Raw genomic sequence first — 24847 nt, 5'->3', positions numbered from 1 at the left:
CATAATGGAGAAGTATGCAATGCCTTATGAGGCTGTAGTGGACATAATGGAGAAGTATGCAATGCCTTATGAGGTTGTAGTGGGCATAATGGAGAAGTATGTAATGCCTAATGAGGCTGTAGTGGACATACAGGAGAAGTATGTAATGCCTCATGAGGTTGTAGTGGACATAATGGAGAAGTATGCAATGCCTTATGAGGCTGTAGTGGACATAATGGAGAAGTATGCAATGCCTTATGAGGTTGTAGTGGGCATAATGGAGAAGTATGTAATGCCTTATGAGGCTGTAGTGGGCATAATGGAGAAGTATGCAATGCCTCATGAGGCTGTAGTGGATTACAGGAGAAGTATGCAATGCCTTATGAGGTTGTAGTGGACATACAGGAGAAGTATGCAATGCCTTATGAGGTTGTAGTGGGCATAATGGAGAAGTATGCAATGCCTCATGAGGCTGTAGTGGGCATAATGGAGAAGTATGCAATGCCTCATGAGGCTGTAGTGGATTACAGGAGAAGTATGCAATGCCTTATGAGGCCGTAGTGGATATACAGGAGAAGTATGTAATGCCTAATGAGGCTGTAGTGGACATACAGGAGAAGTATGCAATGCCTTATGAGGCTGTAGTGGATATACAGGAGAAGTATGCAATGCCTTATGAGGCTGTAGTGGATATACAGGAGAAGTATGTAATGCCTAATGAAGCTGTAGTGGACATACAGGAGAAGTATGTAATGCCTCATGAGGCTGTAGTGGACATAATGGAGAAGTATGCAATGCCTCATGAGGTTGTAGTGGGCATATAGGAGAAGTATGTTATGCATCCTGAGGCTGTAGTGGATATACAGGGGAAAACTAGCTTGCTCATGTTCAAACATGAGTAAAAGGCTTTCTGGAAAGATTGTGATTTATCTGGTGAGCCGTACCAAAGTCACAAACTGACCACAGGGAATCATGCAAAGACATAATGAGCTGCAGTGCCTTTATTGAGAGGACACCGGTAAGTCTCGACCATGCCAGTGGCGCCGGGAGTCCAAGGAGTTAACTGTCACCCTGCAACTACGGCAGTGTTTGCCTTTTACAAGTACAAGCACACAGTTTTATGCAGTTGTTCCAGTGATTAATACAAAGGTACAATAGTCACTTGGTTGCCGTTAAATCTGAACAATGGCATGGTCGGACACAGCAGTGATCATAAAGATGTGTGACTTGAAATGTGCAATGTCATTTGGTTGAAGTTAAATCAATCGATTGACATTTGCATGATGGAACGTTTGAATTATTAATTATTAATTTAGAAGCTCAGACTGGAAATTCCTAGCAGGTGACATGCTGCACGGTGCGTCGGCCACTGGTGCGGCGGCTCCAGCAATAGAACCCTTGCAATATTGATTATATTTGTTCCCTCCCAACTGGAACGGAGAATAAAGACTACACGCATCACCAACTAATACCTTTCATGGCATTGCCATATTTCTAGGAATCAGCGCTTCTCTGGGAAAGCTGTTGTTCAATATTAGGCAAAATCATTATTACCATAGTGACAGCAAAACAAAATCGTCATTACCCCAGTAACAGTAAACAAGTTGCGCCATGAGTATAACTAACCATCTGGAAACAGACCTCGGCTTATAGTGTCCACTGGCTGGGACGCACAGAAACAAGGTATGCAATTATATTTTAATATTTGTTTAATAGTCATCTAATCAAGAACGGATGATAGGTAGGAATACAATTCTCAATTAGTATACTTTTCCATGGGCTTCACTTAAATTTGTCCATGTGATGCTGATTTATTGTAGCTACACGTTTCTTATTTCCATTCTTCTCAAAGCTGACACAGAAATATGGAACAGGGCATGGTAATATTGAAAACCCGAAGACATTAAATCCTCTTAATGCATCTCCTGCAAATATGAGACGTGCTTACAATGGAAGGAAATCCTACACGTATGCACCAACAGGATATCAACCTAAAGCAAAAATCGTTTAAATTTGGTTGAAAAGTTGAAAACTGCTTCAGTGTCTGTACAATCCAATAAACCCTTTCTAGACGTAACAGACACTCACTAGACGCGAGGCAGGCTGATAAGGGGTCTAGAGACTGGTTGAATTGTCGATGTATTGTGATTTGCATGTCAAGATTGTAATTGTACTGACAAGCATAAATATCTACAGGCAAAATATTGACTGTATATCCATTCTATTCTATATTAAATTCAGTAAATGTATTGATCAGGGTTAGTATGGAATTCTAGAAGGAACATTTTGACCTTGGGAAAAAATGACGTGTTGTCGCCTAATGGTAAAAGTAAAAAATAGTTTTCATAGCGCGACAATGCGACAAATAGTCAAAATGTCGCACTGTCGCGCTTTGGCTCATTATGACACTTTTTCCTTGTTTTTGTAAGGGCGACAACGCAATAATGCCCTTTCTAGGATTCCATAGGTTAGAATTGGTCTTCGGCAACACATATTTGTCGTAAGAGGTGACTAATGGGTTCGGGTGGTCAGGCTCGCTGCCTTGGTTCATGCATGTCATCGTGTCCCAATTGCTTACATAGGAGGTCATGATGTCAATCACTTGATTGTCTGGTCCAGATTCGATTATTTACAGATCGTCGTCACATAGCTGAAATATTGCTTGGAATTAAACAACAAACAAACACACAAAGTAAATATATTACTCATGTACTTTCGTTGGTGGATTCCCTATTTTGGCATCTACAGTTGTTCATGTGTTCATGTCCAATAATGCCGCTAAATAGAGGATATTTTGATATGCAAATAAGAACAAAAAGATGTGTATCATATGATTTTGCTATATCATGCCAATTTACAATTTTTTCTATGAAAAACCAATGACGATACGATTTTTTTTAGCGCAAATCGATTTTTAAAGCATACCTGTCTTCACACTGTGACGCTACAGGACATCGTCCTAATTGTGGAAGGTCCTTCACAACATTGGTTTGATCAGTTTTTCTCACCCATCAGCTGATTACTGTGCAACAGTTGTCAAGTTGACGATAGTTTTAAATGACAACCCTGTGGAATGCATGCCGATTATGTGCCACTATTTTGAAGAACGGTTCGTATTAACATGTTCGACTATTAAACACTGATATTATACAGCCGCTTCTGGAAGCAACCCTTTGCAGAATGTTGAGACGCAGATGTTTTGTAGTGAAATATTTTCATTTTACAGATGCTTCTTTGGCAATTTTTAATGCAAAGGAGCAGATATTTTAATACTGATGTTTTCATGGAGACTCACTTTGTAACGAACATTTGCTGCTTGAAGAGTCTCATACGTCTTTTAGCTTCTTAAAACAGATTTGTACATACTACTATGTACATATCTTATACTGTAGGCATATTTATTAGAATGCATATCTTCGCGTGTAATATCCATGTGCGTGACACTTTAATAAATTATTTACAAGCACATGTTCAAGTACACAACAGTGGCATTTGCCCTCGAAGCCATAGGCTGTCATGTAGCTTCATTATCGTAATTAGTTATATCACTGAACATTGGTCAAAGGTTTATTCAGTAAAGTAAAAATTGAAATGGGCTTCACACATTGTACCCATGTCGGGAATCGAACCCGGGTCCTCGGCGTTTTGCTAATGAGTGAAGTCATACTTTTATATATAGGCGTTATTGTGAGAACATAAGTTCTTGAAATGCATGACGTTGTTACCTGTTATTTAGTGTATGCTATTTTTCAGAATCTTCAGTCGTCATATCACCGACATTGAAAATAACCATCGTTGTTCCGACACAAGATATGTATGCAATGGAGGATAAGAGAAAAACGTTTTCTGTGATGAGTAACGCATGACAGTCAACGTGCGAGATAATAATTACTTGAATACTTAAAGAAACACATTAAAAAGAAAACACATAAGTGGCATAGTCAAGTGGACTAAATACATTCACATGCATTCTTTTGAATACGAACCTCAATTGTACAAAGCTCAGTTTGCAGGTAAATGAGGGAAGACAATTGCATGCTGGCCATGGTATCTGTAATCTAGAGGAATCGATTGAAACAACATTGTTACATTCTTATGGTGTGGTACAGTTTATTAAATTACATTTAAGTACATCCCTCTTACTGATACATGTAGTTGCCCCGGATATTACCTTACATGTGTGGGTTTCAGGTTTGTTCATGTTGGCATAAATATAAACAGTTTGTCATTCAGAAGAAACCCAAGAAAAGTCGTAGAATGAAACCTATAGGGTTATTTCAGTATTGAATATTGGCATGGATGTTTACAAACTTACGGGAACTTCCTCTTTAAAAGGTTTGTAAATATTATTGAATGGAGTGATTGCAATGATGTCTTGTTCTTGTGTGTGTGGGGTGGGGGTGGGGGTGGGGTGGGGGTGGGTGGGGTGGGGGGGGGGGGGGGTGGGGGGATCCCAGTCGTCTAAGGCGCCGAGATTCGCTGTGCAGAGTTGCGTCCCTTGGGCACACCAGAAACCTATGATTGTGGGTTCGAATCCCGATTCGTCCGGATTATGTTTCTAGGTTTGTCAGCACCATACCCGTGCTCTTGGGTTTCACCGAAGTGGTAAACGTCTGAGACCTGCATCACTTCGGGCTTTCCTCCCACATTAAGCTGACACGCCGTGATATAACTGGAATTATGTTAAAAGCGGCGTTAAACCCAACTCACTCACTCACTCTTGTTCTTGTTATGGTAGTCTATTGAATGTTTTGGGTTGAGTTCGGTTGAATGTAGAATGTATGATTCTTGTATAGAAAATTGAATGTTTTAATCCCGGCTGAATGCATGGTGTCTGGTTCTTGTATAGAATATTTAATGTTTTTATCACGGTTGAATGCTTGCTGTCTGGTTCTTGTATAGAAAATTGAATGTTTTTATCTCGGTTGAATGCTTGCTGTCTGGTTCTTGTATAGAAAATTGATTGTTTTTATCACGGGTGAATGCTTGCTGTCTGGTTCTTGTATAGAAAATTGAATGTTTTTATCACGTTTGAATGCTTCCTGTCTGGTTCTTGTATAGAAAATTTATTGTTTTTATCACGGTTGAATGCTTGCTGTCTGGTTCTTGTATAGAAAATTGAATGTTTTTATCTCGGTTGAATGCTTGCTGTCTGCTTCTCGTAGAGAAAATTGAATGTTTTTATCTCGGTTGACTGCTTGCTGTCTGGTTCTTGTATGGAAAATTGAATGTTTTTATCTCGGTTGAATGCTTGCTGTCTGGTTCTTGTATAGAAAATTGAATGTTTTTATCACGTTTGAATGCTTGCTGTCTGGTTCTTGTATAGAAAATTGAATGTTTTTATCTCGGTTGAATGCTTGCTGTCTGGTTCTTGTATAGAAAATTGAATGTTTTTATCACGGGTGAATGTTGTCTGTCTGGTTCTTGTATAGAAAATTGAATGTTTTTATCACGTTTGGATGCTTGCTGTCTGGTTCTTGTATAGAAAATTGAATGTTTTTATCTCGGTTGAATGCTTGCTGTCTGCTTCTCGTATAGAAAATTGAATGTTTTTATCTCGGTTGACTGCTTGCTGTCTGGTTCTTGTATGGAAAATTGAATGTTTTTATCACGGGTGAATGTTTGCTGTCTGGTTCTTGTATAGAAAATTGAATGTTTTTATCACGTTTGAATGCTTCCTGTCTGGTTCTTGTATAGAAAATTGAATGTTTTTATCTCGGTTGAATGCTTGCTGTCTGGTTCTTGTATAGAAAATTGAATGTTTTTATCACGGGTGAATGTTGTCTGTCTGGTTCTTGTATAGAAAATTGAATGTTTTTATCACGTTTGGATGCTTGCTGTCTGGTTCTTGTATAGAAAATTGAATGTTTTTATCTCGGTTGAATGCTTGCTGTCTGCTTCTCGTATAGAAAATTGAATGTTTTTATCTCGGTTGACTGCTTGCTGTCTGGTTCTTGTATGGAAAATTGAATGTTTTTATCACGGGTGAATGTTTGCTGTCTGGTTCTTGTATAGAAAATTGAATGTTTTTATCACGTTTGAATGCTTCCTGTCTGGTTCTTGTATAGAAAATTGAATGTTTTTATCTCGGTTGAATGCTTGCTGTCTGGTTCTTGTATAGAAAATTGAATGTTTTTATCACGGGTGAATGTTGTCTGTCTGGTTCTTGTATAGAAAATTGAATGTTTTTATCACGTTTGGATGCTTGCTGTCTGGTTCTTGTATAGAAAATTGAATGTTTTTATCTCGGTTGAATGCTTGCTGTCTGGTTCTTGTATAGAAAATTGAATGTTTTTATCACGTTTGAATGCTTGCTGTCTGGTTCTTGTATAGAAAATTGAATGTTTTTATCTCGGTTGAATGCTTGCTGTCTGGTTCTTGTATAGAAAATTTATTGTTTTTATCACGGGTGAATGTTGTCTGTCTGGTTCTTGTATAGAAAATTGAATGTTTTAATCTCGGTTGAATGCTTGCTGTCTGGTTCTTGTATAGAAAATTTATTGTTTTTATCACGGTTGAATGCTTGCTGTCTGGTTCTTGTATAGAAAATTTATTGTTTTTATCACGGTTGAATGCTTGCTGTCTGGTTCTTGTATAGAAAATTTATTGTTTTTATCACGGTTGAATGCTTGTTGTCTGGTTCTTGTATAGATAATTGAATGCTTTTATCACGGTTGAATGCTTGCTGTCTGGTTCTCGTAGAGAAAATTGAATGTTTTTATCTCGGGTGATTGCACGATATCTAGTTCTTGTATGGAATACTGAATGTTTTAATCCTGAGTGTTTAACTTTTGAATGTTTTTATCCCGCGGCGTATGCATGACGTCTGGTTCTTGTATAGAGTGCTGAATGTTTTAATTACGGGTGAATGCAGACTGTCTGGTTTTGGTATAGAATATTTGATGTTTTAATCCAGCGTGACTGCATGCTGTCTGATTATTGTATACTATTGAATGTTTTAACTCCGGGTGAATGCATGAAATCTTGTTCTTGTAGACCATTGAATATTTTAATACACGTGATTGCATGATGTCTGGTCCTTGTGACATAGAAGTAGTGCTTGGAAAAATGCCTCTCTCGGGCGTCATAATATCAATTTTGTACCGGAATATTCCATCACCCTATGAAAGGAGAAATGTCAATTCTTGCCATGACATTATGGGTTCCTGCATTCTGATTGTTCCTCGGTGTACCTCAAACAGAAATTACCTATTTGAAAACGCTTCTTTATGAAAACCCATCAGTAGGCAATATCCAATATTAATTGAACTTAAACGACTTAAGGCATTAGACAAGTGTGACAATACATTACTCGTATTCAGTTACTCTTTGATTTATTTACAGGGTTAAAACGGGAAAGATGGCACGGAAAAGTAGAGATTTCATGTTGCACTTTGTGCGCGACTTAATGGACAAGACTGTGGACGAAGCTGACTTGATTCACTCTTTACGCCAGATCATGAGAAAGGACAAGGCGAAGAACAAAGACAAGGGTAAGAACAATGACATACTGTCAAGCTATAGATATAATGAGAAGGAGAAGAACAAGCATCAGAAATTATTAACGTCAGATTCAGGAGAGTCGGTGCTTCATATTGCCGTCAGCTGTAGAAGGAATAGAGTTGCCGAGGAAATAGTCGATTGTATTCCAAGTTTAATCAACTGTGAGAGGAAGGACGATGACTACCGTGGACAGACGCCATTCCACATTGTCATTGCCATGGCCCACAGTGAAACTACTGGTCAGCAAAAATTACTGGAACACATGATTAAAAAACTCAAACGTGAAGATGAACAGAATGATAGTCATCTGCTCAAAGAGGCGATCGAACGTCGAGTTGTAGGAAAGAAATTAAGAGGTACTGTGATGTTAGGAGGGACACCGTTGTCCATTGCTGCTTTGAATCATAACGAAAATATAGTTGACCTTCTCCTGGAAAATAAAGCTGATCTTTTAGGTTCAAACAGTTTTGGGAATACAGTTTTTCACTCGTTGGTCCTGTACGTATCTTTCTATCCAGGAAAAGAGAGTGACATCCTCAACATGTTTGACACGTTGGCACGAAAGAACAAACAGCATAAAGGTTTAAAGTATAACAGACAATATATACAACGAGAAAATGCTCGTAAACAAACAGCGCTCCATCTTGCTGCCGAGTTGGGTCTGGACAACGTGTTTAAACACATTCTTGATATGGAAGATGCATACAAGTTCTTCACTAGTCATGACGGTGTTTTTGATATCTACGAGTGTGATATAACAGAGATTGATAAGGTAACCTGGGATGAGGCTGTTCTGCAGATGTCACCTGACTACAGGAATACAGACCACAGAGCCGAGGGGCTGGCAAAAGGCAAAGAGGATTCAGGAATAAAAACCTATTGGAAGAGATTGAGACAAAATACGAACCAGAGTATTTTGGAAATCATATGCAGTTTGAAGACAACGACGGCTTATGCGTTTCTGAACGCCTACACGGTCCAAGAAGTGGTGTACTTAAAGTGGCAGAAGAACTGGCATTACTACTACATTGGCCTCTTTCTTCACCTGTCACTGATGAGTATCCTCACCTGGCATTTAGATCTCAAAGTTGATGCCATCCTGGATCCTGACCCGGCGCAGAAGCAGACCTTGAACCTCAGGGTTTTGAACATCATCTTTATCGTCATAAGTCTCCTTTATGTAATTCTAGAAATTCACAGGACATTCTTTTCGTGGCAACCATTCCATATAACAAGACTGCATCACAATGGAGTATACAGGTGCATATTTGTGCTGTTTGGTTTGGCATTACTGACAGACGCGTCGTGGAATGTTGTAACTGTTACAAACAACTACTGTCTGGTGATAGCATTGATCCTTGGTTGGTGGTCAACAATCTTCTTCCTCCGTGGAATCTCACCTTTCAGCTACGTTACTCTTATGTTACAGAAAGTCCTTTTTGGGGATATGCTGAAATTTATACCAATTATTTTCATAATGATGATAGCATTTACATGTGCAATGTACAGTTCGATGGCGATAACTCAACCTGACGCTTTTGGGAACTTCTCTACAAGTCTAGTGACGATGTTTAAACTGATGACTGGTCAGGCAGAGATAGATGGACTTGAGGGAGCATCACAGCATGGGTCTATCCCAGTTTTTGTCTTCTCTGTGATAGTCATCCAAATATTCCTCCTCAACATCCTCATCGCCATTATGTCCAGGACATGCGAAAGTGTTGAGAATTCAAATAAACTGTTGTGGCTACAGAGATTGTCCATTGTCTTATTCATTGAAGGTATACTGCCTAAATGTCTGAAGAAGGCCATGGGGACAGAGCAAAAGACAGATTATGGCAGTACGAGATATCTCCTCATAATTGACCGTTTGAGAGACGGAGACTCAATGTTCAACAACATGTTTGAAGAAAATGGCAGTTTGAATGCTACATCACTGCGCAACTTTATAAACAACCGTAAAATAGGGGAGGCAACAACACTCCCTGGCACAAACCACAATCCCGGACCACAAACTATCCAGCATCTATATATTGATGACTATTTGAAGAGTACATAAATAAATGAAGACATCATCGTAAAAGTGACAAGCCACATACGAAGTGTAACTCAGGATCATTGTCAAAAACCTATATATGGCTAAACACATGAAGGATCGTGGACTTCGTTCAAGTAAAGGGTACAACCAATTGCCTTTTAAACAACCGTTAATGTTCGGCACATTATAAAAATATTATCTCTAGAAAAGGTGAGGTGAGACAATTCACGCCTTTTACTTACACATTTGTTATTGTAAGGTTTGTGGAACAGTCTACTTGCTTCAAAATGTGGTGTTTACGAATCCGGAAATGTTCTAGACTTATCACTAGGCAGAATATTTCATGTTAGCTATTTGAATCTCATCTCAAGGTTTGATATCCATGGTAGTTGTGAAAACGTCATGAAACATGTACTATACTTCAATATATCAACTGCGGGTAGATTTACGGGGAACATTTTGTATATTTATTATCTGGATTTAGGACGTCGCTGTGCTCACAAATGACGTCATCGACTTTCACCTAGGAAGATGTGAACAGAAAATTACCACTATTTGTTTATTTACTATGCCGAAAACTAGCATTGTTACGCCATTGATATCAAATGGAAAACTTGTAAACAATATGCAAAGATGTTGGGGTTTAACTTTACGGTTTCACCTGCAGCTGAAAGAACTATTTATGGAAATGATAACAATTATTATTGTCATTTTGTCATGTATATCCTGTGCGATTTCCAAATCAATACATATTATGGATGTCAGCTGTAACTTGTTTTACTTTATTCCTGTAAATATTCACCAAATACCGCCTGTCTGAACTTGTTGTGTTTCATCTGCAGCGAGGGGGGAGGGGGGGGGGGGGGGGGGGGGTCTGTAGGACGGGTAGTCCAGTCGTCTAAGGCGCCGCAACTAGCTGTGCAGAGTTGCGTCCTTTGGGCACGTCGTTTTTGCCTGGGCTGGGCTGTCTACTCGCTTCTTGCAAACACAAGGACAAATTGATGACAGTGACTGTTGTACGGCAGCAAATGCACTATCTGTATTGAAGTGCAAGTTGTCGTCGGACTTATGTCATAGTGTTGACACTCCTTTTTATGATTTTCGCTAAGATTTACTCATTAGCTTTGTATACGTATTCACGTTGTCGATACGTTTTATTACCATGTGTGTTTGAGCTGGAAACGCCGCTCATCGTTGTGCTTGTGATGTCTGAGAAGTGATTAGGTTCATCATGTATTTGTTGTGTATTGTTAACATGATGTTTCAATGTCATGGAACGGGATGCCGATGTTGTATATCCTATCCCGGAAGAGCTAATGACCTGAAGACTGCTTGGGGACAGAGGGTGGAAAACAGGGGTGGTATGATTAAACTGTTTAAAAGTGACAGATACTTTAGTCGATTACGACTAGTTGATATTGAGACGTAATCGTCTATTTTGTAGTCCAAGTGACTCATTTTAGGGATGAGCTCTCGGTGTTTATTTCCCCCTTACTATTCACTAATTAGAGGGTGGAGTTAATTAACTCATGTGTTAATTGGTCGCAGCCGACTTAACTGACAGTCTACGCACCTGGTCCGTATCTTGTCAAAGTGTTGTTTTAGCTAGCCTCCTTTTTATAGCTGTAATAGAGTTGTTTGGCTAAAACTTGGTTGCATATTTGAGCTGATAGAACTAACTTGTGATCTGTGTGAGCGCAAATGTATGATTAAATGTTTACTATTAGTACAATTAGTAGTTATTTAATAAACCTGTGATCGTATTACCACGTTTTCTTTATCACTTTGTTCTTATTTTATGACACCCCTGATCATTGGTGCACAGCTCCGTGACAGATTGGAAAAGGTGTTCTCCAGTATTCTTAAAGGGGCACTGATCTAACGCATTTCCCCGGGACTGGTTGTTGCCTTTGTTATTGTTTTTTCCCAGTGAGTACCCGGATGTATAGCAGAAATTTAGACTAGTTCGCGACCTCTGCTGCGCCATTCGTAAGCGCATTAGTCACTTTTATGGGTAGTAATAAGGGCGTATGGTCACATTGATCAACAAAATGAAATACAGTTTTCGAGATAATAAGGAAATGTAGGTATCTTTGTGAGTAGCATCGGTAATGGTGACGACGTTTTGATAAGTCACTTGCTTGGTAATTTTGCGATTTTCGTTTACACTATTTTGACTTGCAACACAAAGTATATATTTCACCTGAGCATATGCTTTTTTTATAGTGTGTATATTTTTTACTGTCAAAATGTGTAACAAATTTATTAAACGTCTTAATATTCAGTTATTTTACAAAGTGACTGAAAAACACTTTCATCTGTATTATTATGACAACGAATTCCAAACATTTTGATGTTTAATGTCATCACCAAGAGACTGAAAATGTAACGTTGAAAAGTACATTTCTAAGTTGTTTGGCTTTTAATCCTACATAATAATCTGTTGTGATGTTTGTAGGCCCTTTTGATCGTCTTGATCAATCTGGACAGATTTTTTAGTCAAAATGACTGAAATATTTACACATTTTATAAATTGCCTGAGAGAATCACATTTCACAAATTGACGGTAATATATACACGCTTACAAAGGAAAAGACCTGTGACAACAACGACTCGCGCATTGAAGAATTTACCAACCAAGACGTAGAGAAACAAGGACGAATCGGTTCAAATGAAGGAAAACAAAATGCAGATATCATAATTACAACCTACCAAATTTATGTGTATAAGTTTTAGGCAGCTTCCTTGTTCGAGGAATGTATCCGTGAATATCCACACAAAGGAACAATATCCCACTCGTCTGCAGCTGTACAAAGAAACTTATTCGATGTCACGTGTCTCAGTAACAATCAAATATTTTAAAAGATATATATCGTTTCGGGATATTATAACCCGTGTTCGTTTCTCAACTGATGGCTTGGATTGTTTCAGGTGTTTTACAGAGGTGTCAAGTCTCAATGGTCGGCTGAGAAAGCCCACGTGACAACTATTTTCATAGCGTCCACGGTTCCTAAAAATTCCATTGAGTGATAGATAACAATGATCAATCAATCAACGTATTATCAGTTAACCCTTTGAACAAAGTAAGTTGTTTTTACATCGGCACTTCGCGCCATGATATGAGTGTATTCCCTTTGTTTTAGTAAACCTAGACATGTAAACACTCACTCTTGACATATCCATTGTGCAAGATAACAGTGATTAATCAATCAACGTATTTTCTGTTAATCCTTTGATGACTAGGAACGATCCGTTGATTTACAAAAAAAGTAAATCAACTGATCATTCATCTCTTGCTGGGCTGCCACGTGCATATTACGTAACACACATTTCACCTCACTTCAAACCTGGATTTAGATTGAATAATTACCCCAGACACAATAAATGCCAAATGGGAACCTTTGTCAGGTAATATAAGTGGTGCTACCACTAATTGTACCTGTAATAAATTCATTAACTGAGCATCAAGTGAATGACGACAAATACACAAGTGTAGGGTTATACGTGAAAACGTGGATGACAACAAGGGAGTAGTAATCGTATTATCGACGCAAGCCGAAATCCGAAAATGCTTTCACTGCATGGATACTGTTTTTAGTATTAAACTATAACCATCTGGGGTATTTCCAAATGACGACATCCGATGAGCTCCCTTGTTCTTTTTGTCTGTTTGATTAGGCTGAAGAAATGAATTAACAAGCGCCCTTTGTCGAAATCTTTATAGATCACAGTTAACCAATCAGTGTTCAAAAATGCGTAAAACAAATATTGCCTCCAGCCTCCAAGTTTATTTAGCCGTCCTTGCAGACGGAAGCCCAGTCTCTGGTCACGCTCAGTTGCGTTGCGTATCATCCGGGTACTCACGGGGGGAAAACAATAACAAAGGCAACAACCAGTCCGTTAGATCAGTGCCCCTTTAACGCTAGATAACAACTTTGTGATACACACTATTATGCATATCTTTGCACGTTTATTGATTTTACCAATGCTTCGATATATGTGGAGAAAAGGTGTAATGTTTAAACCATGACAAATGGTATATATTAACAACATGTCACACTTGTCGAAAATATGTACAGCCAAATCAGGCAAAGTGGTAATATTGTACTAGGACAATTAGCCAATTAGGAGAACTCGTTCCACGTTTTCTTCAATATTTTGTAATGACGTTGAGACAAGTACGATGGAGATTTCTTATGATTTTGGAAAGGGTTTTTATCGTTTTTATTTAAACTCTCGAGAAGAACACGCGATAATTGGTGCAGGAACGTGACTTCCGGAACACCCACAAGAGAATTGAGTGCTGTGACATGTGTACCATGTACATCTGTTCACGGGAAGACGCCATCTTGGAAAAGAAGAATACCTCAAGCAACGATAGAACTTAGCAGCTCTGTCACCAGATGACGGGTGGTTGTCGATGGTATTCTGGAACGAAGACTCCAACATTACCGTCGTGACCGAACAGGGTTCCCCGAGAGTGGCAAGTCTGTTTGCTGATGCCCTGGAGAACTGATAAAGCCAAATTGCCCCATGTGTCATTTTCAAAAGAGTTTATACCCAGCATCACTATTGTCTCCTTTAACTTGAAATATAGTCTGGAAGTTAAGTTAAGGTACCGACGTTTACTACAATATCTGAAAAACTATTGGACCTACTCCAGTCAAAGTTGGTATGAGATTATTAAACAGTCATACATAACTAGATATTACATTTAAAGACAACCGGTGCATGAATAAAAAATTCTGTCTATTTAGCTATCACTATATTTCATCAACAACCAGACCTGTTCGTCACGGGTGGAACGAGCATTCATTGTAACAGCAATCTGCATAATGCTACCCCTGCGTCACAGGGCTATATGACACAGTTGAACCAATCAACTCAACTCGAAAGGTTGCACGGGAATCACGCACGAATACGGTGTTAGCATTAGATTTCATGATGTCTTAGCGCAAGCATCTTTCCGCTGATGCGAAAGGTTTCGTTGTTAAAATATTTGAATACCTTAAGGCTGAAACTGAAAGACGTTCGCCCTTCTTTGACATTTCAAAGTACATGAAAAGAACAATTCATGCGTTACAGCTTCCCTAATAAACCGTAGTTAAGATTTTGAACTCTCATAAAAACACATGCTCCCCTGCACATCCCTTAGGGGGCATCTCAAAACAGGATAGGAAATTAAAGTTAGATTCCTTTGATAAGAAAGTTGTCAGGGACGTGATTCGGCGGTTAACACGAAACGGTTAACACGAAAACTAAAACAAATTCCCCTTACAGAGCATGACTTAGATATTACCAAATAGACCATTTGTAAACTCCTTTCCAAATTTGGATATCAGTACAAAAAAACGAAAGGATCGAAACTAGCAATGTGTGAACGACCAGATATCATTCGTTTGCGTATCAATTATTTGCGCACTATTAAAAAGAAACGAGATGAAGGCTATGAACCTGTCTATTTGGACAAAACCTTGGTTAACGCCTGCCACACAGGGCTTACCAATCGTCTCACCCAGATACCAGAGAGCCACAGCGCAAGGTCCCCTCCTGGTAAAGGGGAGCGCGTGATTGTCTTCCATGCAGGCTCCCACAGAGGTTTCCTCCCTGGCAGTGATCTAGTGTTCAGATCCAGATCTACAGATGGCGGAGACTACCATACCGAGATGAATAGTCAGGTTTTCACTGCGAAAGTTGAGGAGCAGCTACTCTTAGCACTGCCTGATAAATCCTTGGTGGTTATGGACAATGCTCCCTATCACAGTTGTCGAGATCCTATTAACCGTTGTCTAACCTCAAATTCCAACAAAGGTGAGATATGTCAGTGGTTGGACAACAAAAGCATTGCTCGGCCCACGAAAGCCAAAACAACTGACTACTACCAACTGGTTCCTCAGAACAAACCCCCGCCCTCTTATTTGATTGACAACATGTTGAGAGAACACGGTCACGAAGTGCTTAGACTTCCTCCTTACCATTATGACTTGAATCCCATCGAACTAATCTGGGGTGATTTTAAAAATATGGTCGCACGGCAAAATAAGACCTTCAAGCTTGCCGACGTCAAGCAGATTGTCCTGATAGGGATGGGAGAAATTACAGATGTACGTTGGGCAAACTGTGTCCAACATGTTATCAAAGTTGAGGAAGAGTATTGGAAACAAGACTTTATCCGACCAGATACTGTCCAGCCTGTTGTTGTTCATTTAGGTGACAGCACAGACTCCGAATCTGACGACGAGGGCATTTCGTGGGACCAAGAATAGTGCAATACATATACCCCTGTTTCACTACGACATGTAATAGCCCGAATGACCACGGATATTAATTCTTACATATTCGTACATATTCTTAATCAGCCCCGAAAGTCTCGAATCATCTACGAAAATATTAAAATATTTTCTTCGAAACCATAAAGCAATGATTTGTCTAAATGAATAATTACGTATGATATATACACCTAATAACATGATGCATGAAATATAATAATGTGGCAAGGAATGATACATTCAAGTCAATAACACTGACCTGAAAAAGAATGCAAAAATAATTGGATAAATATTATTAAATAACTGCTTGACACGCCCAACGCTAACACCGTATTCGTGCGTGTGTGATTCCCGTGCAACCTTTCGAGATGAGTTGATTGGTTCAACTGTGTCATATAGCCCTGTGACGCAGGGGTAGCATTATGCAGATGGCTGTTACAATGAATGCTCGTTCCACCCGTGACGAACGGGTCTGGTTGTTGATGAAATATAGTGATAGCTAAATAGACAGATGTTTTATTCATGCACCGATTGTCTTTAAATGTAATATTCAGTTATGTATGGTTGTTTAATAATCTCATACCAACTTTGACTGGAGTAGGTCCAATAGTTTTTCAGATATTGTAGTAAACATCGATACCTTAAATTAACTTCCAGACTGTAGTTGACACCTAAAGAGCAAGCGCAGTATTCTGAGGCACAATTTGTACGATGAGTTAGTAACAATTTATAGAAATGAATATATGGGCGTGTATAGCATTTATGAAGTAGCAAATGTACAATTCAAACATTTAACATGTTCACATCTATTGCTTTCTTCAGATATGTGCTGATAGAAAGGTTAAAAATGAGACCATCCCATCCTGTGGTTATCTGCTCTAAGTTCAATTAGCCCTTGTCAGATTCAGTCTGTTTGGAAGCTGATGTATTGGTCTTGAAATAGATTGAAAGATCATCACTTGTTTTTCTGCTTGTTCTTATTCACTCGCAGTTGTGTGGCCTCGCACATCAAAAGGTAACCGAGGAGCAATATAACCTGGAATCTCTATGGGAACATTTACCATAAGAACACTCTCAAAGATACAGTACATAGCAAAACTACAATCTTAAAAAATCACAATTTTAGAAGAAGGATAAAAATCATTTTAATGAGTACATGACGTGAAGGGCGTATTGAGACTATTTACATTCATGGTCCGTGATATGAAGCATTTGATGTCTCACCTCCGACATCAAATCTTTGTTTCCGGATTTGATTCAAAGATTATCTAGTCCTTCTGGTTCATCTAGTTCGTCTGGTTCATGTAGTTCATGTAGTTCATTTTGTACACTTAGGTACCTCATTCATCCAGAGGGGTACAGGTTGCCCAGTCGTCTGAGGCGCCGCGATTCGCTGTGCAGAGTTACGTCCCTTGGGCACGCCAGAAACCTATGATTGTGGGTTCGAATCCCGGTAAGCCCCGATTATGTTTCTAGGTTTGTCAGCACCATACCCGTGGAAGTGGTAAACGTCTAAGACCTGCATCACTTCGGGCTTTCCTCCAACATTAAGCTGACACGCCGTGATATAACTGGAATAATGTTAAAAGCGGCGTTAAACCGAACTCACTCACTCATTCATCTAGAATAAATTTGAGAAATAATCTTCCTTCGTGTGGTGGAACAAGCCAGTGATTGGTCAGTCGGACCAACGCCTACCCGTTATGGCCACTGCTAATTGCCAATGTTACCGTGGATGTTGTAGGTGGGTGTAGGGTCCCCTGTCCATAGCTTCACGAGTGCCAGTTAAGGAGTTACAGACATCGTTACAGCGTTACATTGCAAGTGCAGATATAAGATGACGGCTCACCCAGTGCGTAGGCGTGGCAGCTTTGTCCGGCTTCCGTGCGTGATAAGTATTTGTGTATTGAGCGACGTACGACCAATTTTTTTGCTTATGTAACACTATAAGTATATGGAATAGAGTTAAGTTGGTTGGTTTGTTGTTTAACGCCGCACTCAGCAATATTCCAGATATATGACGGCGGTCTGTAACTAATCGAGTCTGGACCAGACAATCCAGTGATTAATATCATGAGCAGACATTATTTACAGACCGCCGTCATATAGCTGGAATATTGCTGAGTGCGGCGTTAAACAACCAACCAACCAACCAACCTATTTGCTCTTGATGCTACATAAACGTATAAGCAATGTAAATTAATCTGTATCAACTTGAAAATTTACACCCTGTATTTTCCTTTGTTATGAATAACGTTCCATAGAGAATTAGAAGAACCAATTCATATGTGCAAACTTATAACACACCCTTTGCATATGGAAAAGGGTATACCGCTCCATACTAACCAACTCACCTTTACAAATACAGCTCCATACCGACTTGGAATGACAGCTTCTGTTCTAACTTGCAATAGAACAGCCTATTTCTGTTTGATAATGAATAACGGTCAGTACTGACTAGTGATCTCTATAAGCGAATGGTAAACACGTACCTCTCCTGTAGAATCTAGCATGATTCGCTCAGACACTGTGCTCTGTATCAGTGTCTAAACTTTATGCTTTAAGTCATCATAACATATCACCGTGTGTGCCCTATCATCCATTACATACATGTCATACGTTGGAACAATGGCAATTTTTCAGTGACAATGAAATATCAATGATATCAACTGCAGATACATGCTAAAACACTGATCATGAGAACTACAAAGTACAACTCATTGATCCCATATAACGTCAAAGCTGGAGAATAATAAATCCCGAATATCGTTCGAAAAATGAGGCGTTAGAGGCAAAATAGTGCTAAAAATGATATATGGATTACTGAAAATCAGTGATGACACCAGGCGATCACGAAAAAGAAGGTACCGGTAGCACCCGCCACTCACACAATTTGCATAAAAGAGGCAAAGCATTACGTTACCTGGCGCTGCACAACAACAGTACGCCTGCCATACAACAGCGACCCGTCGAGGCCCGACCAGACAATCAAGTGATGGACAAGACAACCCAGTGACACGATTGCACATTTACCAAATTTGTTGAAACTAAAGCTATATGTTAAAGTTTAATTACGTCTGCAATGTACAAGTGCAGAGATTCTGCTGCGCACAAGTAAAGAGAAACGTTTGACAAATATGTTCACTTTGCAACAGAATGGGGGTACAGTTTTAATGTCTGAGACCAAACATTTCATTTGCAGTTGACTCAGCATAATAGATAAATCCTACTGAGCTCATGCTGAAGCTTGGGGACCAGCAGACACATCAACGCAGTTCAGTAACTATATAACGTCAACGCCAGAAAATAACCAGTCTCGATTATCTGCTGAAACAGTTTCTAATGGGCGCAAAGGGCAAACAAAGCGGTGAAAATTACATGAATGGAACAGCGACCATAGAATTTGCCTGAAAAGTAAATGTTTGTTTGTTGTCTGACGTCGCTTAGCAGTACTCAACAACCACAGCTTGTAGCTGACTCAGCATAAACTAAAAAGTAAAATCTTATTTTTATGCTGTGAGACCTGGAGACCGTTGGCGTGGATAGGTTGCTATGAGCGCGGCATGTATTTATCTATTTCACCACAGACGCTTTTGCAAAGCATTTAATATCTCTTTGTAAAGTACCCAACAGGGCAAACAATTCAAACGATCTCACAGGCACATTCACTGGGGATCGGAGCGACGCTATTTGTCTACAATAAAAAAACCCAACATGCTCGTTTTTCATTTGAATGAAATTGATATGAAATATATTTTAGTCTTTTCTTATTTCTGTCCTGTGAATATGATTTATGATATATATTTAGTGAGGAGAAATTATTTACTTCCAGTTATATGAGTTTAACAAGTTTAACTGAATGTTGAATTTGAATTCACTGTTTCACTCACTCACGCATGCACGACCGCCTCCATGGTCTAGGGGTAGAGCGTCTGCCAGGAGAGAGAAGGTCAGTGGTTCGATCCTACACCGCGTCATACCAAAATACGTTAAAAGATGGTACTTCTTGTTACCCTGCCTGGCACTCGACATTAAGGGGATAACACAAGGACTGCTGGGTTTTGAGTCAGTGTACTGTGTCTGAGTGGGGTATCCATGTTAACGTACCAGTTTACAAGGATGCAATTATGAATATACGAAACGATATTTCATGCCATTGTACCATATGCTGGAATCTAAAAACTAAATTCTAAACTATTCTGGACAAGCTTAGGAAACAAACATATCAAGGAACCAAGACACGTTTAAACAAATGGTTTAATGATAATGAGAAATAAGTTATCATACAACATAGTTAGTACCTATGAGCCATTTTATATGGGGCAGCACGTGCTCTCTACTAATATGAAGACAGTGAGTGAGTGAGTGAGTATGGTTTTACGCCGCTTTTAGCAATATTCCAGCAATATCACGGCGGGGGTCACCAGAAATGGGCTTCACACATTGTACCCATGTCGGGAATCGAACCCGGGTCTTCGGCGTGACGAGCGATCGCTTTAACCACTAGGCTACCCGACCGCCCCATGAAGACAGTGAGTGAGTGAGTTGGGTTTAACGCCGCTTTTAACATTATTCCAGTTATATCACGGCGTGTCAGCTCAATGTTGGAGGAAAGCCCGAAGTGATGCAGGTCTCAGACGTTTACCACTTCGGTGAAACCCACGAGCACGAGCGAACCGGGATTCGAACCCACAATCATAGGTTTCTGGCGTGCCCAAGGGACGCAACTCCGCACAGCGAATCGCGGCGCCTTAGACGACTTGGCCACCCGTGCCCCCTCATGATTTCAAGTTATGGGAATAATATGATTCCTTTGGACCTGTATAATTCACACTAAAACCAATACAAAAACCCCGCCATTGGTATTCAGACGTATTTCGGTCAGGGTATTTTTTTTAACAAAGCCAATTAATATTCTAGATTGACTGTTGATTTACCTATCAGGCAAAACTAGGTTGCTTTCCCATTTGGGGGGTTTACATGTGCCAACTTTGACATATTCTTACAATGCGGGAAGGGTGAGGCACTGGTACATACATGTGCATATCTGCACACATTGCGGCTACATTTCGTCAGATTGAAGTCATAGCTTGGAATCTGGCGTTTTGTCCGCATGTTGGGCTTAACATCTTGGCCTTGCCTGTAGTATGGATTGATACTAACACTTGATGGTTTGTTGCTTGGTTTGTTGTTTCACGCCGCACTCAGCAATATTCAAGCTATATGACGGCGGTCTGTAAATAATCTGGACCAGACAACCCAGTGAATAATATCATGAGCATCGATCCACACAATTGGGAACGATGACATGCATCAACCAAGTCAGCGAGCCTGACCACCCGATCCCGTTAGTCGCCTTTTACGACAAGTATAGTCGCCTTTTACGGCAAGAATGGGTTTCTGAAGACTTATTCTACCCCGGATCTTCACGGGTCGGATACATATATATGAATCATTCTCTCAAAGGCATGTATACAAGTGATAGTTGTTCATAACGCAACTATGTAGTCATTTGATTATATATGATGGTGCAACTAAAACTAACACAATCCCCATGCACATGCACGTAAAAATACGCTGTGATTTAGGAGGTTTCTGGGAGTGCAGGCGGCTGGAATTTATGTCGTCAATACATTTGTGGTTGATACAAATGACTGTCGTGTTGGTACATGCGTGTTGCTATTGGTGTTTGAATGTTTGGGATATATATGAGGACTGTGAACGTCAACATAAACACAGGTACACCCACTTGACTGTGTGTGACGCCTACCCGGTACAGGGGTGGGCTAATAGACCACACAACAGAGAACTGAATTCTGTCTGTTTGCTTACAATAAAACGATACGATATAGTCCGTAATAGCGTTTCCGAGGGGAATGAATGTGTATCAATGTTACACATAGTTCACCTTTTATATTACCGCCGGTGACTCAATACCCCATAAACTAATGTACAAGATCAACATGCCCCCACCATATCCATGTCCCTGCTCATGAACGATAGGCTTTTTATCCAGTCAGTCAGTCAGTTCAATTTAAACCTGTATATCAGTGACAATAAGAATGGGAAAGTGGTTGATAGAACAAGGAGTCTAGTGTTTTTTCCAGTGGTTTTGACCATGTTCTCAGAACCTCTTCCACAGTACTACTTTATTTCGTTTTATTTGTTTGTTTGTTGTTTAACGCCACATTCAGCAATATTCCAGCTATATGACTGTAAATAATCGAGTCTAGATCAGACAATCCAGTGATTGACATCATGAGCATCGCTCCATGCAATTAGGATACGATGCCATGCGTCAACCAAGTCAGCGAGCCTGGCCACCCGATCCCGTTAGTCACCTCTTACGACAAGCATTGTCGCCTTTTAGGCACATTAAGGGGCTAAAACAAGGACTGGTCGGCTCGGAGTCAGTATACTGTGTCTGAGTGGGGTATTCATGTTAAACTGCGGCATGGTATCTCAGTGAGCTAGCACTATAAATCGGCATCACTCCGGACTAGTACAAGCAGCCACACAAACACATACTCGTACATGCACGTCGCTATATAAGTGCAATAATCTTGGACGCGACGTTAAACCCAATTTCACCTCACCTTTCACCTCACCTTTTAGGCAAGCATGGGTTGCTGAAGACCTATTCTTCACCCGGATCTTCAAGGGTCTCTCCATTTCGCAGATGGCTCACTTTGATAAACAATAAACGCGAACGACAAAGTGGGATATTTCCTGAAAGTGAGTAAAGTCGTGGAATGCGTCTATTGGGTCTCAGTGTTGCCATCTGTGCTTCACCGCGTCAGAACATATACCGTTATATTCTAATACATTTTAAATCTTATTGTCCGCCTACAAATTGTTCTAAACACCGAATTGTTTGTCCGCAATATCTTTGAAATCTAACCATTTTAGAGTATGGGGAGTTTGTGTTTTGTCGGGTGATACTGGCCCGTTTCACGTATTTAAGTTCCAAACACCTTTAGATTAAACACGTAAACCTTTCATTCCGTTTTGGATTTACAAACATTTCTAAGCGCTTTTGAGCATGTGCAGCATGTGTATAATACCTGAACAAAGGTTTTGAAGTGTTTGCTTGTGTAAATGCTTTGTTCACTCGAATCGAAGCTTAAAGCTGAATGACTGCTTAGAAACTCGCCTGACGTCCCATGTATGTGTCCTCAGACCTTCACACAGGGAGGGATCCTATCGGAGTAGAAAAATGGATATTAATGAGCTTGTCCTTCTGAGAATTGTCACCTATTCCCGAGGAAAGCTTAAGCTTCACTATCTATTGAACAAATCAGTTTCAAAGAAAGCGCCTTGCTACAAGGACAAGCAGCGTTTGCTACTTTCATTTCCCCGAGAACTCAAAATTCAAGCTTTTCATTTGTTTGAGGTGTGTCACCATCTAAAGTCCAACAGTAAACACCACATAAGAGGCCATTGTTACCTTAACCGAATCTAAGTGATATGTTAGTGGAAAGTAAGTGGTGACAGAAGAAGTGGGAAAAGAGCGGTACATTTACAAGTATCCCGCGGTACATTTTACATACAGGCTGCAATGGTCACTGCATGTTGACAAATCTGCGCTACCAGATGCACTCATGTTCATGTGCATTTTTCAACATCTGACAAATGTGAGCAACATTAGATATATATCATATTATATTAGAACCAAGCACTATCCAATATCTCTCAGCTCTTATTATGTTTTCATGAGGTCGAGGCACGTGGGAAAAGAGTATTTTCAGTTTAAGCAATAAAGAAGGTGAAGATGTCTGTTGACATGCGGAAACATTCTCTCAATTAATATTTTATTTTTGTTAGTCCCTTCTTCCAACTTCTACCTGGTAGTAGTGTAATTATAAGAAATATACTCATAGACACGTTTCATGCCATGAACTTGAACAAATCAATGCAGTCTCGATAAGGTACAATGTATCTACTGTGTCACATGTTCTATAACGCCTATCTAGTTACTGTACTTTAAAAGTACTGATGTTGCCTGGTAGCATATCTATGATGGCATAAACGTTTCTTTCAACAAACAATTTTCAATAAATACGTTCCTCAGAGTTATAAAGTTACTTATATAAGTTCATAATTTACACAAATCTTGGTTTGGAATAAGTTTTACAACAAAATAGCTCAATTGCTTTCACTGAAATGATTTGAATATGAAGTGCTGACGTTAGTTATCCACTGATTTTCCAGTACACTCTACTACTAACAGAAATGTAAACGTAATTGATCATTTCGATGATATATTCTGAATAACAGTATCTGATCTATGTTGTGACCTCGAGTGGTGACGTCCAGTAAAGCAAAGTCAGGGACAGTTGTGACTTGTGCAGCAAGTGACGTTGGATGACGTCATCGTGTCCGTATAGGCAGACTAGCTGACATCGGTTTTGACAAGACTGTGCCTAGCAAGTCTAGGAATTATTAGACATTAGACATAATCCTAACATATATTTCATTTTTTCGAGTGTACGAAATTTTGACCGCGAATGTTAAACCCTATTTCACCTCACTTCACCTCGAGTGTACTTGGGCGTATGTCTTGACTGGTTGAAACTTATGCTAGCAGAAGTACTTGATAATCTTATATCATTTTGTGTTTGGGAATATTCAGATGCTGTAAGTTTTGTCATATTACCAGGATGAGACTAACAATTTGTTTACGCACAACTCGGTTTTTTTCAAAACCTGAGGCAATATTTTTTTCCAGTATGAGTTGGAACAAAATATGTAACAGGACCACAAAGAAACAATGCAAGTATTTAATATTTAGGGGGCTTGTAAAACAGAACCATTACTATGACCATACATAGAGACCCGTGAAGATCAGGGTTAGAATTGTTTTTCAGCAACCGATGATTGTTGTCGCAAGAGGGGGCTGACGGGATCGGGCGGTCAGGCCTCGCTGACTAGGTTGATACTCGTCATCGTATCCCAATTGCATATATCGGTTCTCATGATGTCAATCATTGGACTGTCTGGTCCAGACTCGACAGACCGCCGTCATATAGCTGGGGGTATTAAAGACTTGAAGACCAAA

The 24847-nt window shown here is 39.7% G+C and overlaps 2 protein-coding genes across 2 annotated transcripts; both read left to right on the top strand.

The window, feature by feature from the left end:
- Positions 1 to 1495: 1495 nt before the first annotated feature.
- On the top strand, positions 1496 to 9713 carry LOC124152639 (transient receptor potential cation channel subfamily V member 3-like). The gene is made up of 2 exons (XM_046525635.2): positions 1496 to 1662; positions 7324 to 9713. Exon 2 carries the CDS (start codon positions 7340 to 7342, stop codon positions 9539 to 9541), a length of 2202 nt encoding a protein of 733 aa, XP_046381591.2. The 5' UTR covers positions 1496 to 1662; positions 7324 to 7339; the 3' UTR covers positions 9542 to 9713.
- Positions 9714 to 14892: 5179 nt separating this feature from the next.
- LOC125377461 lies at positions 14893 to 15786 on the top strand. Its single transcript, XM_048391037.1, has one exon. The coding sequence runs from the start codon at positions 14893 to 14895 to the stop codon at positions 15784 to 15786; it is 894 nt and encodes a 297-aa protein (XP_048246994.1).
- The last annotated feature ends 9061 nt before the right edge of the window (positions 15787 to 24847 follow it).

The sequence above is a fragment of the Haliotis rufescens genome, unplaced genomic scaffold, assembly GCF_023055435.1.
Source record: "Haliotis rufescens isolate VD_foot unplaced genomic scaffold, xgHalRufe1.0.p SCAF_9, whole genome shotgun sequence".
Taxonomy (NCBI): domain Eukaryota; kingdom Metazoa; phylum Mollusca; class Gastropoda; order Lepetellida; family Haliotidae; genus Haliotis; species Haliotis rufescens.
The sequence above is the reverse complement of the archived record's forward strand: the minus strand, read 5'-3'. Positions and strand labels throughout refer to the sequence as shown.